The sequence below is a fragment of the Stomoxys calcitrans genome, chromosome 1 (genome assembly GCF_963082655.1).
Source record: "Stomoxys calcitrans chromosome 1, idStoCalc2.1, whole genome shotgun sequence".
Classification (NCBI taxonomy): Eukaryota; Metazoa; Arthropoda; class Insecta; order Diptera; family Muscidae; genus Stomoxys; species Stomoxys calcitrans.
Genome location: NC_081552.1, coordinates 212,046,137 through 212,060,087, shown reverse-complemented (window position 1 = coordinate 212,060,087; position 13,951 = coordinate 212,046,137). Strand labels below are relative to the sequence as shown.

The 13,951-nt window shown below is 37.1% G+C and overlaps 1 protein-coding gene across 1 annotated transcript; it reads right to left on the bottom strand.

Annotated features, from left to right (window-relative positions):
- Window positions 1–2,689: 2,689 nt before the first annotated feature.
- On the bottom strand, window positions 2,690–6,486 carry LOC106086168 (uncharacterized). Its single transcript, XM_013250726.2, has 2 exons — window positions 6,404–6,486; window positions 2,690–3,127 (listed from the first exon to the last, which is right to left on the bottom strand). The coding sequence occupies exons 1-2, from the start codon at window positions 6,419–6,421 to the stop codon at window positions 2,954–2,956; spliced, it is 192 nt and encodes a 63-aa protein (XP_013106180.1). The 5' UTR covers window positions 6,422–6,486; the 3' UTR covers window positions 2,690–2,953.
- Window positions 6,487–13,951: the final 7,465 nt, after the last annotated feature.

Below are 13,951 nucleotides of genomic sequence, written 5' to 3'. Positions count from 1 at the left end.
TAAAAATTATACAATTTTTCTTACAAAATTTAGAAAATTACTAACAATTTAGTTTGTGCATATGTCTGCACATAATGAAAATAATAAAAATCACTTCAATATGACGAACCGAATTGACTTAAATATTTAAATGACAGCAGTATCAAAGAGTATTGGTTGTGTGTGTATTATAATAGTAAAGAACGAACAATGAAAAAATCCGCAATTACATTTTGGGCAACCCAATAGTTAAGAACGAACAATGAAAAATGGCGCGAACTAGTAACATACTCAAAATCAGAATTGCACTTATCAGTGATTTTGACAGATAGTGCATTCAATATTTTGTTGTTGGGCAACTGCCACTACCTGGAAATAAATATATCTTGCCGATTGGTATTTACATTTCTTAAGGTGTCATGAGGCTATAGGTTTGTTCGCAGGAGAGTAAGAACCATGACATAATTACTAGGCAGTTTACCGTAAACAGCTGAGTACAATTTTTTCTCGCGAAGTGCACTATCCTCCAACGAGTTTTGGTAGTGCGTGTGTATTTTAGAGGCCACCGTAGCTCAGAGGTTAGCATGTCCGCCTATGACGCTGAACGCCTGGTTTCGAATCCTGGCGAGACCATCAGAAAAAATGTTCAGCGGTGGTTTTCCCCTCCTAATGCTAGCAACATTTGTGAGGTACTATGCCATGTAAAATTTCTCTCCAAAGAGGTGTCGCACTGCGGCACGCCGTTCGGACTCGGCTATAAAAAGGAGGCCCCTTATCATTGAGCTTAAACTTGAATCGGACTGCACTCATTGATAAGTGGGAAGTTTGCCTCTGTTCCTTAATGGAATATTCATGGGCAAAATTTGTTGTTTGTTGTTGTTGTTGTATGTCTTATAGAACGATAACACACACAAACAATGAAAAATGGCGCGAACTAGTAACATACACAAAATCAAAGTTGCAATAATCACTGATTTTGACAGATAGTGCACTCAATATTTTGTTGTTGGGCAACTACCTGTAAATGAATAAATCTTGGTAAGACCAGACTTTACTCTCGTATTCTTTATATTTTAACTAAACAGTTGTTCGATGGTGCAAATTTCTGCTAGAAAAAAACCTCCAGGAATAAGGTTAAGCCAAGCGATTAGCCGATATACAATTTTTGTAATTCTTGGCAGTACTTGGGATTGAGGATGTCAACTATGACATGTCAAACCATATGGTCCAATCCGCCATGTTGACATCAATCTGATCGACGTTTTGCCAACACACACAAAGAATTTTTTTTGCTAACAATTGTTATTTTTTATTTAACATACAATGAAAGAAAATACAACGAAAATTCCTTAAACTTCCTTTTTATCACGTTGTCCCAAGTTAAAAAACGTTTTGGGCACGCCTTTAGTGAATGTCAAATTTCCACTCAATGAACTTAGTACCGCAAATGAAAAAAATTTCACAGATTTTTGTGCACTTGTTTGCAACGCTAAGAAGGAAAAGAGCTTGACCCATTAATAAGTATACCGATCGGCTCAGAATCACTTTCTGATTCGAACTAGCCATGTCCGTCTGTCCGTCTGTGAGTCCATGTATACTTGTAATCAAGGTACAGGTCGTATTTTTTGTCCAATCGTTACGAAATTTTGCACTTGCCACTTTTTTTGGCTCAGGGACAAACTCTATTGATTTTGGTAAAAATCGGTTCGGATTTAGATATAGCTCCCATATACATGCTCGATATGCACTTTAATGTATGTAGTAACTACAATTTGCAACCAATCAAATTTGGCGCGGATTATTTTGTTGCTCATCTTAATCTATCTGCGAGATTTCATCAAAATCGGTTCAGATTTGGATATATCTCCCATATATATATATCGCTCGATTTGCACTTGGATGGTCGTAGTAACTACAATTTTCAACGGATCTGCCTAAAATTTAGCACGGATTATTTTGTTGCTCATCTTAACCTATCTGCGAGATTTCAGCAATATCCGTTCAGATGTGGATATAGGTCCCATATATATGTATCGCCCGATTTGCCCTAAAATGGCCGTAGTAACTACAATTTTCAATCGATCTGCATAAAATTTGGCGCGGATTGTTTTGTTGCTCATCTTAACCTGTCTGCGAGATGTCAGCAATATCGGTTCAGATTTGGATATAGCTCCCATATATATGAATTGCCCGATTCGCACTAAAATGACCGCAGTAACTACAATTTTCAACCGATCTGCATATAATTTGGCACGGAGTGTTTTGTTACTGATCTTATCATAGCTGTAAGATTTCATCAAAATCGGTTCAGATTTGGCTATAGCCCCCATATAAATGTATCGCCCGATTTGGACTATAACTATCGTATTAAATACAATTTTCAATCGATCAGCATAAAATTGGGCACGGATTATTTTGTCAGTCAGCCAGACAGTCCGATCCAGATTAGCCCATCTAGACTTTTTTTAGGTATTTACTTTCGGTTCATTGTAATCTCTTTTGACCAACCTATTTATATATCAAAATACTTCTTTTTTGCCCGAAGTACCGTTCAAGAAAACTCTTGAATTATTTAAAAGTGTGCCTGCGAGACCGACAAACCGGCCATAAATTCATACTCAGGGTCGTGATCCAGACCGAAGCTTCTAGATAAAGATCAATTGGAAGAAGTCATTGCGACATTTTTGAATTATTTTCTTTTCTTTTTTATTATTTTGTGTGTTTACGGCTATTTTCTATTTGTAATCAGCTACACGACTCTTGTTTTACTTATAACTAAATGATGAATACTTTGAACAATTCGAATAAGACTGGAGGTAATTCAGAAAATTACGAGAGCTAGATATATTCTTATAAAACTCAAAAGGTGCAAAATGAACATGGTGTGCTTGAAATGGTGATCGCTTTTGAATGATCTCTATGGCTTGATATTCTCGAATAGAGTTATGTTTATATTTTAACTATAGACTAAAGTTTAACCAAGGAACAAGAGCTTTTTCAGCAATTTCAATTTCAAGAGGAATGATTGATCGCCTCCAGGATTAATAGTTTCTGAAGCGGCAGCACCTTCATCAATACCTTGGGGTATGGCTTCTTCAATTGGCACAGCATTGATGAGAGCAATGCATGCAATGCACACGATAAGAGTCTGAAAAAAACCAAGAAGATTTTAGATTAGAAAAAAAAACATAATTCCAAATAAAGTGTTTTTCAGTTATTAAGAGTAATCACAATAACTGCCAGGATTCACTAATAGAATGTTTAACCATGCTTTCACTTGATTTGAGATAATCTCCAAAACCCGTTTCCACTACGATGTATGCGGTTTTTTTTTGTGTCATCAGTGACGTTTTTGACAGCGTTTTTATTCTGATTCGCAATTTTATTGGGTTTAGCATATACATTGCAGTCAGCAAATAAGTTTGTGAAACGATTTTATTAAATTACTACTAAATTTTATAATTTCAATCAGAAATTGTCATTTGTACAACAACCACAAATCATATGGTGCAATCTGCCATCTTGTCATCAAGCTGATCGACGTTTTGCCAACGCACACAAAGAAATTTGTATGCCTGCGAGTATACGTGTGCGTAAATGAGCAGAGAATATGCGAGAAAAAAGATAACAACAAAGAGAATACAAACAATAATCTGTCACTTTAATACCGTCAAAATTGGCCGGCTTTTAACAGCTGTTCGCGTGAGACCATCTTATTAAATCCGCCTTGGATGTTAAGAAAAAGTGCTGCCCAAAAATCCCAACAATAACCGGTTTTCAATGCAAACGCAGTGTTGCATTTGAATTTGGAAGGAGATTTGCTGCAAAACACGAGATTTCCGAAATCTCGTCGCATAGTTTTAGGTCACAAAACATAAAGTGGATAGGCCCCATGAACATCGTTAAGGTTGTCAAATCTGCCCATTGAAAATGTCATCATATAGGAGAAAACGTAAACAAAGAATGTTGACATCCTCAATGCCAAGTATTGCCAAAAACTAAAACAAGTAAAAGCGTGCTAAATTCGGCCGCGCCGAATCTTGGGAACCCACCACCATGGATTCTGCTTAAATTTTATATAGAATAAACTTCTGTGAAACCAGCAAAAATTAAAGCTTCTACGAACCGAACAAGGATGGTCGAGAGACCGGTTTATATGGGAGCTATATCAGGTTATAGACTGATTTGAACCGTACTTGGCACAGTTATAGGAAGTCGTAACAGAACACCGCATGCAAAATCTCAGCAAAATCGGACACAAATTGAGGCTTGTAAGGATTCAAGAAATCAAATCGGCAGTTCGGTTTATATGGGAGCTATATCAGGTTATAGACCAATTTGGACCGTACTAGGCATAGTTGTTGGAAGTCATAAGAGAACACTGTGTGTAAAATTTCAGCCAAAACGGACAAATATTACGGCTTGTAAGCAGTCAAATCGGCAGATCGGTTTATATGGGAGCTATATCAGGTTATAGACCTATTTGGACCGTTCTTGGCACAGTTGTCGTAAAGCATAACAGAACACTATATGCAAAATTTCAACCAAATCAGAGAAAAATTGCGGCTTGTAAGGACTCAAGAAGTCAAATCGGGAGATCGATTCATATGGGAGCTATATCTGAATCTTAACTGATAAGGCCCATTTGCCCCAACGACCTACACCAATACTAAGTATCTGTGCAAAATTGCTAACGGCTAGCTTTTCGTGTTCGATCGCTATCGTGAACGTCGATATGATAAAGAATATATATACTGTATGGGGTCTAGATTAGTATACCCCTATCCTATGGTGGTAGGTATAACAAGTAAAAGCGTGCTAAGTTCGGCCGGGTCGAATCTTATATACCCTCCACCATGGATCGCATTTGTCGTGTTCTTTTCCCGGCATTTTTTCTTAGGCAAAGAAACGATTTGTTCTGCTATAAGAGCGATATCAAGTTATGGTCTGATTCGGACCATAATTAATTATATGTTGGAGACCTGTGTCAAATTTCAGCCAATTCGAAAAAGAATTGCGCCCTTTGAGGGTTCAAGAAGCAAAATAGACAGATCGGTTTATGTGGGAGCTGTATCAGGCTATAGACCAATTCAGACCATAATAAACAAGTATGTTGATTGTCATGAGAGGATCCGTCGTACAAAATTTCAGACAAATCGGATTATAATTGCGACCTCTAGAGGCTCAAGAAGTCAAGATCCCAGATCGGTTTATATGGCTGCTATGTCAGGTTATAGACTTATTTGAACCATATTTGGCACAGTTGTTGAAAGTCATGACAAAGCACGTCGTGCAAAATTTCAGCCAAATCGGATAAGAATTGCGCGCTCTAGTGGCTCCAGAAGTCAATATTCAAGATCGTTTTATATGACAGCTATATCAGGTTATGGACCGATTTGAACCATACTTAGCACAGTTGTTGGAAATCATTACAAAAGATTTCGGGAAATTTTCAGTCAAATCGGATAAGAATTGCGTCCTCTAGTGGCTCAAGAAATCAAGATCCAAGATCGGTTTATATGGCTTTCGACAGACAGACGGACGGACGGTTATGGCTAGATCGACATAAAATGTCATGACGATCAAAAGTATATATACTTTATGGGGTCTCACACGAATGTTTCCAGTAGTTACAAACAGAATGACGAAATTAGTATACCCCCATCCTATGGTGGAGGGTATAAAAATTGTGTGTCGGCCGATCGTTTGGCTTAGCCTTATTCAATGAATCCTGAATAACTGCCAGGATTCACTGAATATGGTTAAGCCAAACGATCATTTTATACCTACACCATGATGTAGGTCGTTGAAGATTGCACATGAGCCATATCGATTCAGATTTGGATATAGCCCCATATAAACCGATCGTCCAATTTGACTTCTTGAGTCCTTACAAGCTGCAGTTTTTGTCCGATTTGGCTGAAATTTGAAAATGCATATGGTGTTTAGTTATGACTTTCAACCACTGTGCCAAGTGCGGTCCAAATCGGTCTATAACCTGATATAGCTCCCACATAAACCCATCTCCCGATTTGACTTCTTGAGTCCTTACAAGTCGCAATTTTTTTCCGATTTGGCTGAAATTTTGCATGTGGGGTTCACTTTTACTTGTTTTTATTTCACTTTTCATATCCAATTTGTATTGTTGTTGTATGAGCAATGTAAAGATTGTCCCAGGGCATTTAAGATTGTTTTTATCTCTAATTCTTGTTTAATTCTTTCTATATATCCTTTGTTAGCCTTTTTCTGTACTATGTTGAAATTCTTGTTCTACACAACACTTTTCACTATCCTTTGTTAATTCTTCACACTCTGTTAATTTTCTCAAATAATCCATTTAGAGGTTTCAAGGAGCGGCGATTTTTGCTATCCACATATTTTAAGTTCTAGGTATGTTATCCACAAAAAGTTCTCTTCGACTTACCAAAACCAAGAATTTCATGATTAGTTTTTGTTTTGAGGTTTTTGGTATGAAAGAAGAGTTGGGGGAAGACTCGTTTACTTGGATTGTCTAAAATAAACTGACATTGATTTCGAGATCTTTACAGCATTTATAGGCACCGTTAAAACCATTTTCAAATCAAATATTCAAACAAACAAAATGTTGTTGATTTTCTTTATTGTGTCGTTGTAGTTGATGTTAGTGGGGTTTTTGTTGTAGTTGTTGTTGTTGTTGCTACCCCACAAGAGTTTTTTGACAAAACCATAAACGAAGGCGGTGGCGGCGGCGGCTTCGGCTATGTTGGTGGCTGCTGGCCGCCCTTATGTGCGATTTTTAGTTGAAGAGCAACGCCGTCTATGTTAGTATTATTTAGTAGCCATCTATTTGTCTATACATGTGTTGGTGAGTGAGATTTTTGTAGTAGTTTTGTCAGCACACTATCTCAGTATTTCAGCCCCTCTAAGCTTATTGTATGTTTGGGACAATTAAAAAACGATATTAACCATGTCTGGGGTAATCCGGACAAGTGAATAGTAGTACATCTTGTTCAATGTATGCACGAGTATGTGTACATGCACGCCGTGTACTTGTTCATCCAGACACTTAAGTGCAAATGAACAATGCCAATGGAGATATTACATTATCGGATGTAAACCCAATTCCATTATAGTCCATTTTTTTTCCACTAGGGAAGCAACAATGACCTTTTATTTTTGGCAAAATCGCCACAATTTCATAATCACCAGCATGGCATAGAAAGTAGGTAGGCACTTGTATGTACTCGACCTAAAAGTGTAATGCCTTGCAGGAGCGAGCGTTTCCAAAGTATGTTTACAGAAAATCCAATTGCATGATCTGCTGCTATCGATTTCATGACTTTCTATAAACGAGTATTTGGGTGGGAAACAATTGTTAACGACAAAAATAAAAAAATGTGACTATAGAAAGCCCAAAAAATTGCAAAAAAAGTTTCAATAAAAAATAATTTTTACAAAAAAAAACATGTTGATGAGAATCCCTTTCTTAAACAATTTATTAAAAAATTTAAAAAAAAAAAATTTTGTTGTATAGGTTTTTCCTGGAAAATTTCCATAGCAAAAGCTAAACCAAATATATTGTAACATACGAGGCCACATAGAGGCCATCGTAACGCAGAAGTTCGAAGCCTTGAGAGAACATCAGAAACAAGAAAAAGCGTGCTAAGCTAAGCGTGCTGGATAAGAATTGCTTTGCTATTTCAACTATACCAAGTTATGAACCGATTGGGGCCATACTTGGTTTGGCTGTTGGAGACCAAAGTGGAACTCAGTTCGCAAAATTTTAGCCAATTTGCATAAAAATTAAGCCCCATAGTGGCTCAAGAAATAAAATTGGGAGATTTGTTTATATGGGAGCTACATCAGGTTATGCAACGATTTGGGGAATATTTAATACACATAATAAAGGCTCTTGTTCAAAAATTCAGCCAAATCGGATAAGAATTGCTCCCTCTAGAGGTAAAAGAGGTATAATCGGGAGATAAGTTTATATGCAAAATTTCAACCAAATCGGAGAAGAATTGCTCCCACTATCGGCTCAAGAAGTCAAGATCCGAAATCGGTTAATAGGGGAGCTATATCAGGTTATTAACCCATTTAAATTATACTTGGCACAGTTGTTTATGGTCAAACCAAAACACTTCAAGCAAAACTTCAGCCACATCGTATAATAATTACGCCCTATAGAGGCTCAAGAAGTTAAGATCGGAAATTGGTTTATATGGGAGCTATATAAGGTTATGAACCGATTTGAGCCATACTAGGCACAGTTGTTAAAAGTCACAACAAAAAATCTCATACAAAAATTTAACCAAATTGGATGAGAATGGCGCCCTCTAGTGGCTCAAGAAGTCTAGATCCAAGATCGCTTTATATGGCAGCTGTATCAGGTTACTGACCGATTCAGGTCAGTAACCTAAAGGTCATACAAGAAGTCGTTGTGCAAAAGTGCAGCCAAATCGGATAGTAATTGCGCACTCAAGAAGTCAAAATCCAAAATAGGTTTACAGGGGAGCTATATCAGGTTACTTACTCATTTGAACCATACTTAATACAGTTGTTAGATGTTATAAGAAAACACTTCACGCAAAAGTTCAGCCAAATCGGATAATAATTGCGTCTTGCAGAGGCTCAAGAAGTCAAGATCCGAAATCGGTCTATATGGGAACTATATCAGGTTATGAACCGATTTGAACCATACTAAACGCAGTTGTTGGAAGTCATAACAAATCACGTCATGCCAAATTTCAGTCAAATCGGATAATAATTGCGTCCTGCAGAGGCTCAAGAAGTCAAGACCCTAGATCGGTTTATATGACAGCTATATCAGGTTATGGACCGATTTCAACTTTACTTTTCACAGTTGTTGGAATTCATAACAATTCACGCCATGCCAAATTTCAGCCAAATCGGATAAGAATTGCGCCCTCTAGAGGCTTAAGAAGTAAAATCGGAAGATCGGTTTATATGGGAGCTATATCAAGTTTTACACCGATTTAGGCCATACTTGGCACGTATATTAGGGGTCATAGAAGATGTTATTGTGCAAAATATCAGCCAATTCAAATAAGAATTGCGCCCTCTATAGACACAAAATAAAATCGGGAGATCGGTTTATATTGATAAAGCTACCATACAAGCCTATCTCCCGATTTGACTTCTTGAGCTTCCAGAGGGCGTAATTCGTATCCGATTTTGCTGACCTCGAACATACGTGTCAAATATGATCTAATTCGGTCAATAACCTAATATAGCTCTTATATAAACCCATCTCCCGATTTTACTTCTTGAGCCTCTAGAGGGCGCTATTCTTATTCGAAATGGCTGATATTTTGCGCAATGACTTCTACTATGACCCCTAATATAGGGGCCAAGTATGGCCTGAATCGGTGTAAAACCTGTTATAGCTACCATTTAAACCTATCTCCCGATTTTACTTCTTGAGCCTTCAGAGGGCGTAATTCTTATCAGATTTTGCTGAAATTTCGCATAGTCACTGTATCTATGTCCTCTAACATACGTGTCAAATATGATCTCATTCGGTCAATAACCTAATATAGCTCTCATATAAACCCATCTCCCGATTTTACTTCTTGAGCCTCTAGAGGGCGCTATTCTTATCCGAATTGGCTGAAAACCGGTGTAAAACCTGATATAGCTACCATACAAACATATCTAACGATTTTACTTCTTTAGCCTCCAGAGGGCGTAATTCGTATCCGATTTTGCTGAAATTTTGCACAGTCACTGTATCGGTGACCTTTAAGATGCGTGACAAATATGGTCTGAATTGGTCTATAACCTGATATAGCTTCCATATAAACCGATCTCGCGATTTTACTTCTTGAACCTGAAGAGGGCGCTATTCTTATCCGAATTGGCTGAAAACCGGTGTAAAACCTGATATAGCTCCCATATAAACCGATCTTTCGATTTTACTCCTTAAGCCTCTAGAAGGCGTAATTGTTATTTAATTTTGCTGGAATTTTGCACAGTCACTGTATTTATGGCCTCAAACATATCGGTCCATAACTTGATATAGCTTCTACATAAACCGATCTCGCGATTTTACTTCTTGAACCTCAAGAGGGCGCTATTCTTATCCGAATTTTATTTATTTATTTATTTATTCGCATCTTTGCAACACTAAGCCTATTTGGCCAAAAATTCGCATTGCATATGTAACAATATGCCTAAGTACAAAAATAAAACTTAACTCTCACTAAAATCTAAATTATGAACTATTCTTATTTGATTACAAAAAAAAAAAAAGAAATGGTTATTATAGGCTCCCCAGCCAATTAAAAACAAAACAGGAATAATGAAAAGCATCTAATCCTATGATGTTAGCAACAACATTCATGAAAGAGGAAAAAAAAGAATACTACAAGCGTAGAAAATGGCACATGTTCAGAAGCGGCAGCAAAAGCATATGGAAAAAGAAAAAAATAAGTCAATTAAAAAAGGGACAAAAAGCAGAAATCAGGATTCCTCAAAGTTAAAGTAACCTGTAATTTTCAATCGAAAAGCATTGTTTGAATGAGAAAAAATTCTCAAATCAATAGGTAAAAAATTCCAGCACCGAGCAATACGTACAGCGAAAGACTTTTCGTATGAAGAACATGATATCCTAGCAATAACAATTTGAGTATTTCTAACCGAACGGGAGAAGGTAAATAAATCGCGTAAAGGAAAAGGTACACCATTTTTAATTATTTTATGAAACAACAGCAGGTTAGTACAATTGATATAGTTCTCGAAGGAAACACCAAGAAACTCTCTGACGAATTCTGTTACATGTTCACGCCTGCGGACACTAAATACAAATCGAACAATGATATTAATAATACGCCTTAACCTCTGAATGTTGCCTATGGTAGTACCAGACACAACCTCAAGACCATATCTAATAGAAGGCATTAACAATGCATGGGCCAATCGTTTTCTAACCCATAGAGGCAAATAAATGTTTGTAGAATATATCCTACGCAGGGTATAGTACACTCTACTATGTACATGGTCAATATGAGCCCCAAAATTTAGATTCTTATCAAGTACCAACCCAAGACACTTAAGCTCATCCACAAAGCTAACCTCATCATATCCCAACAAAAGATGAAAATCAAACACATTATTTCCAAACAACAAGGCTTTAGTCTTTAACGGGTTAATTGTGAAGGCATTAGTACTGGTCCATCGACAAACTTGACCCAAACAACGATTAATTCCAATCTCCAAAGCATCAGGACAATCACGTTGGCCATTAAAAAGAAGTAGAACATCATCTGCATATAAGAAAACTGTGCAAATAGATAGATCTAAGCATTCAGGTAAATCATTTATGTATAGAAGAAATAGCAAGGGCCCCAAGACCGAACCTTGGGGAACACCAGAGGCCAGAGGAAGAATAGAGGAAACATTGCCATTCAAGCTAACAAATTGAGACCTACCACCTAAGTAGGATAAAATAAGTCTGCATGCAGAATTAGAAAAATTGAATTTTGAACAAAGTTTCTCTACTAAAATCTTGTAAGATATGGAATTAAATGCCTTAGTCAAATCAAGGGAAACCAAAACACTAAATCTATCCAAATTGTTATTCATTCTTATAGAGTCCGTAAGCTGAAGGAGTAAAGTGGTTGTACTATGGCCTTTACGAAATCCATGCTGGTTTTGAAAAATTCTATTTGTAAATTGTAAAAGAATCTGATCTTTCATAATATGTTCGCAAACCTTCGACAAAACAGGCAGAATGGAAATAGGTCTCAGATCTTCCAGGCTATTGACCGAAGCTCTCTTCGGAATAGGAACTACACGAGCTGTTTTCCATGCAGTAGGAAAAACAGAGGAAGTCAGAATTGCATTTACCAAATCCAATATGACACCAGATAGATGAGGAAAAAGAATATTTAAGAACTGCACAGAAACTCCATCAACTCCAATTGCTTTCGACTTAATCTTAGATATAGCAACAGCAATATCATCAATACCAATGCAATCAAAAGAAAATCCATCTTCACTAAAAGAAAAAGTATTGATATCAATAATATCATGCAAATTAGATTGCGCGCCATGCGCAAAGAATTCATTGACGTCATCTATGTCGCCATTGTACACGAAAGCATCATCACCAATGCAACCAGAACCACGAAGCACTTTCCATAAACCATCCGCATTAAGCCCACCGAAACGTCTTACAAAATACTTCCGTCTCTCTCTCCGAATTAGAGATTTAGTTTTATTTCTATATCTGCAAAAAGTTCGCCAGTTTTCTGGTGTTCTGTTCAATTGGTACTCAGAGTAAGCCATATCCCTCAAAGACTTAGTGAAAACAATATCGTTGGAGTTCATCCACTCATCACCAAACAAAACGACTCTTTTCCTCAAAACAGGAACAAAAGAAAAAAGACTTTCAAATAGGTTTGTCAGAATAGTACACTTTTCATTTACATCTGAAGACATGTACATATCAGAGAAATTAAAACTGTCCAAAAAATTAAGAACTCCAGACGTATCAATGTTATTGTAGTCATAAAATTCCACAAAGGGATCTGTCCTACTCATGCGAAAATCAAAAGCCGCAAATATCAATGCATGGCGAGAAATCGCAGGGCATTGAACCTGGTCCGATAAATGTTCACTTAAATTAGAACTCAGGAGCATAAAGTCTAACAAGGTTGTGGTGCCATGCACTGCATCAAAGTGTGTGGGCCTAGAATTGGCTGAAAACCGGTGTAAAACCTGATATAGCTCCCATATAAACCAATCTTCCGATTTTACTCCTTAAGCCTCTAGAGGGCGTAATTCTTATCTAATTTTGCTGCAATTTTACACAGTCACTGTATTTACGTGACAAATATGGTCTGAATCGTTCCATAAACTGATATGGCTCGCATATAAACCCATTTCCCGATTTTACTTTTTGAGCCTCTAGAGGCCGCTATTCTTATCCGAATTGGCTGAAAACCGGTGTAAAACCTGATATAGTTACCATACAAGCCTATCTCCCGATTTTACTTTTTGATTGTCTAGAGGGCGCAATTTTTATCCCATGTTGCTAAAATTTTGCACAATCACTGTATCCATGACCTCTAACATACGTGTCAAATGTGGTCTGATTCGGTGCAGAAGCTGATATAGTTCCCATATAAAAACCCATCTCATGATTTTACTTCTTGAGCCCCTATGGGGCTCAATTTGCACAATGCTATCTATTAATAGGGTCTCCAACACCCAAGGGCGTTAGGTGCCTGGCCTTCAATCTATCATAACCTTGTGCAGAAATATAGCTGTCATATAGCCCGGGCTACCCATTTAAGGACTACAGCCCATAAAAGCCGAATTTATTATCCGTTTTCGCTGAAATATGGAACAATGAGTTGTGCTGAACTCCTCGACATAGTCTACATCAAATCATCTTCCATCAACTATTCTTCTGAGCAACATGTGCTATGTTATGCACACAACTGCAATGCGTATACAACACAGATGGCAAGTGTACGATTGAATAAATGAATGAATGCTAAATGAGATGGGCAAAATATACCAATTTTCGGCTAATGTTTGGCGGTCGCTTTTTGACATCTGGCTATCTCATTGAATTTATCATACTTGTCAGCAATTATGTATGAAATCTGTCACCACGATGGTGGTTACATACGCACTCACAATCATTTCACACTACACATGTACGAACGCAGCGGTAAAGACGATATTGTTGAAACACAAAACAACACATGTACTGATGGAGTTATTATTGTTGTTTATGACTTGGGGTCTTTTTTCTGCTCAAAGTTGACTTCTTAGGTGCGGCATTCATAAAACTGTACTACAAAGTTGTCTTTTGTGTTTTGCATTTTTGGTTTTTTTTTGACAAATGATGAACATTTGATGTTAACATCATTCATATGATCATAAAAGAAATACAAGCTTTTATAAGCACTTCGATAAGCGGCATAGTATCTGTGCAATTTTAAGTTAAATTCCAATATCA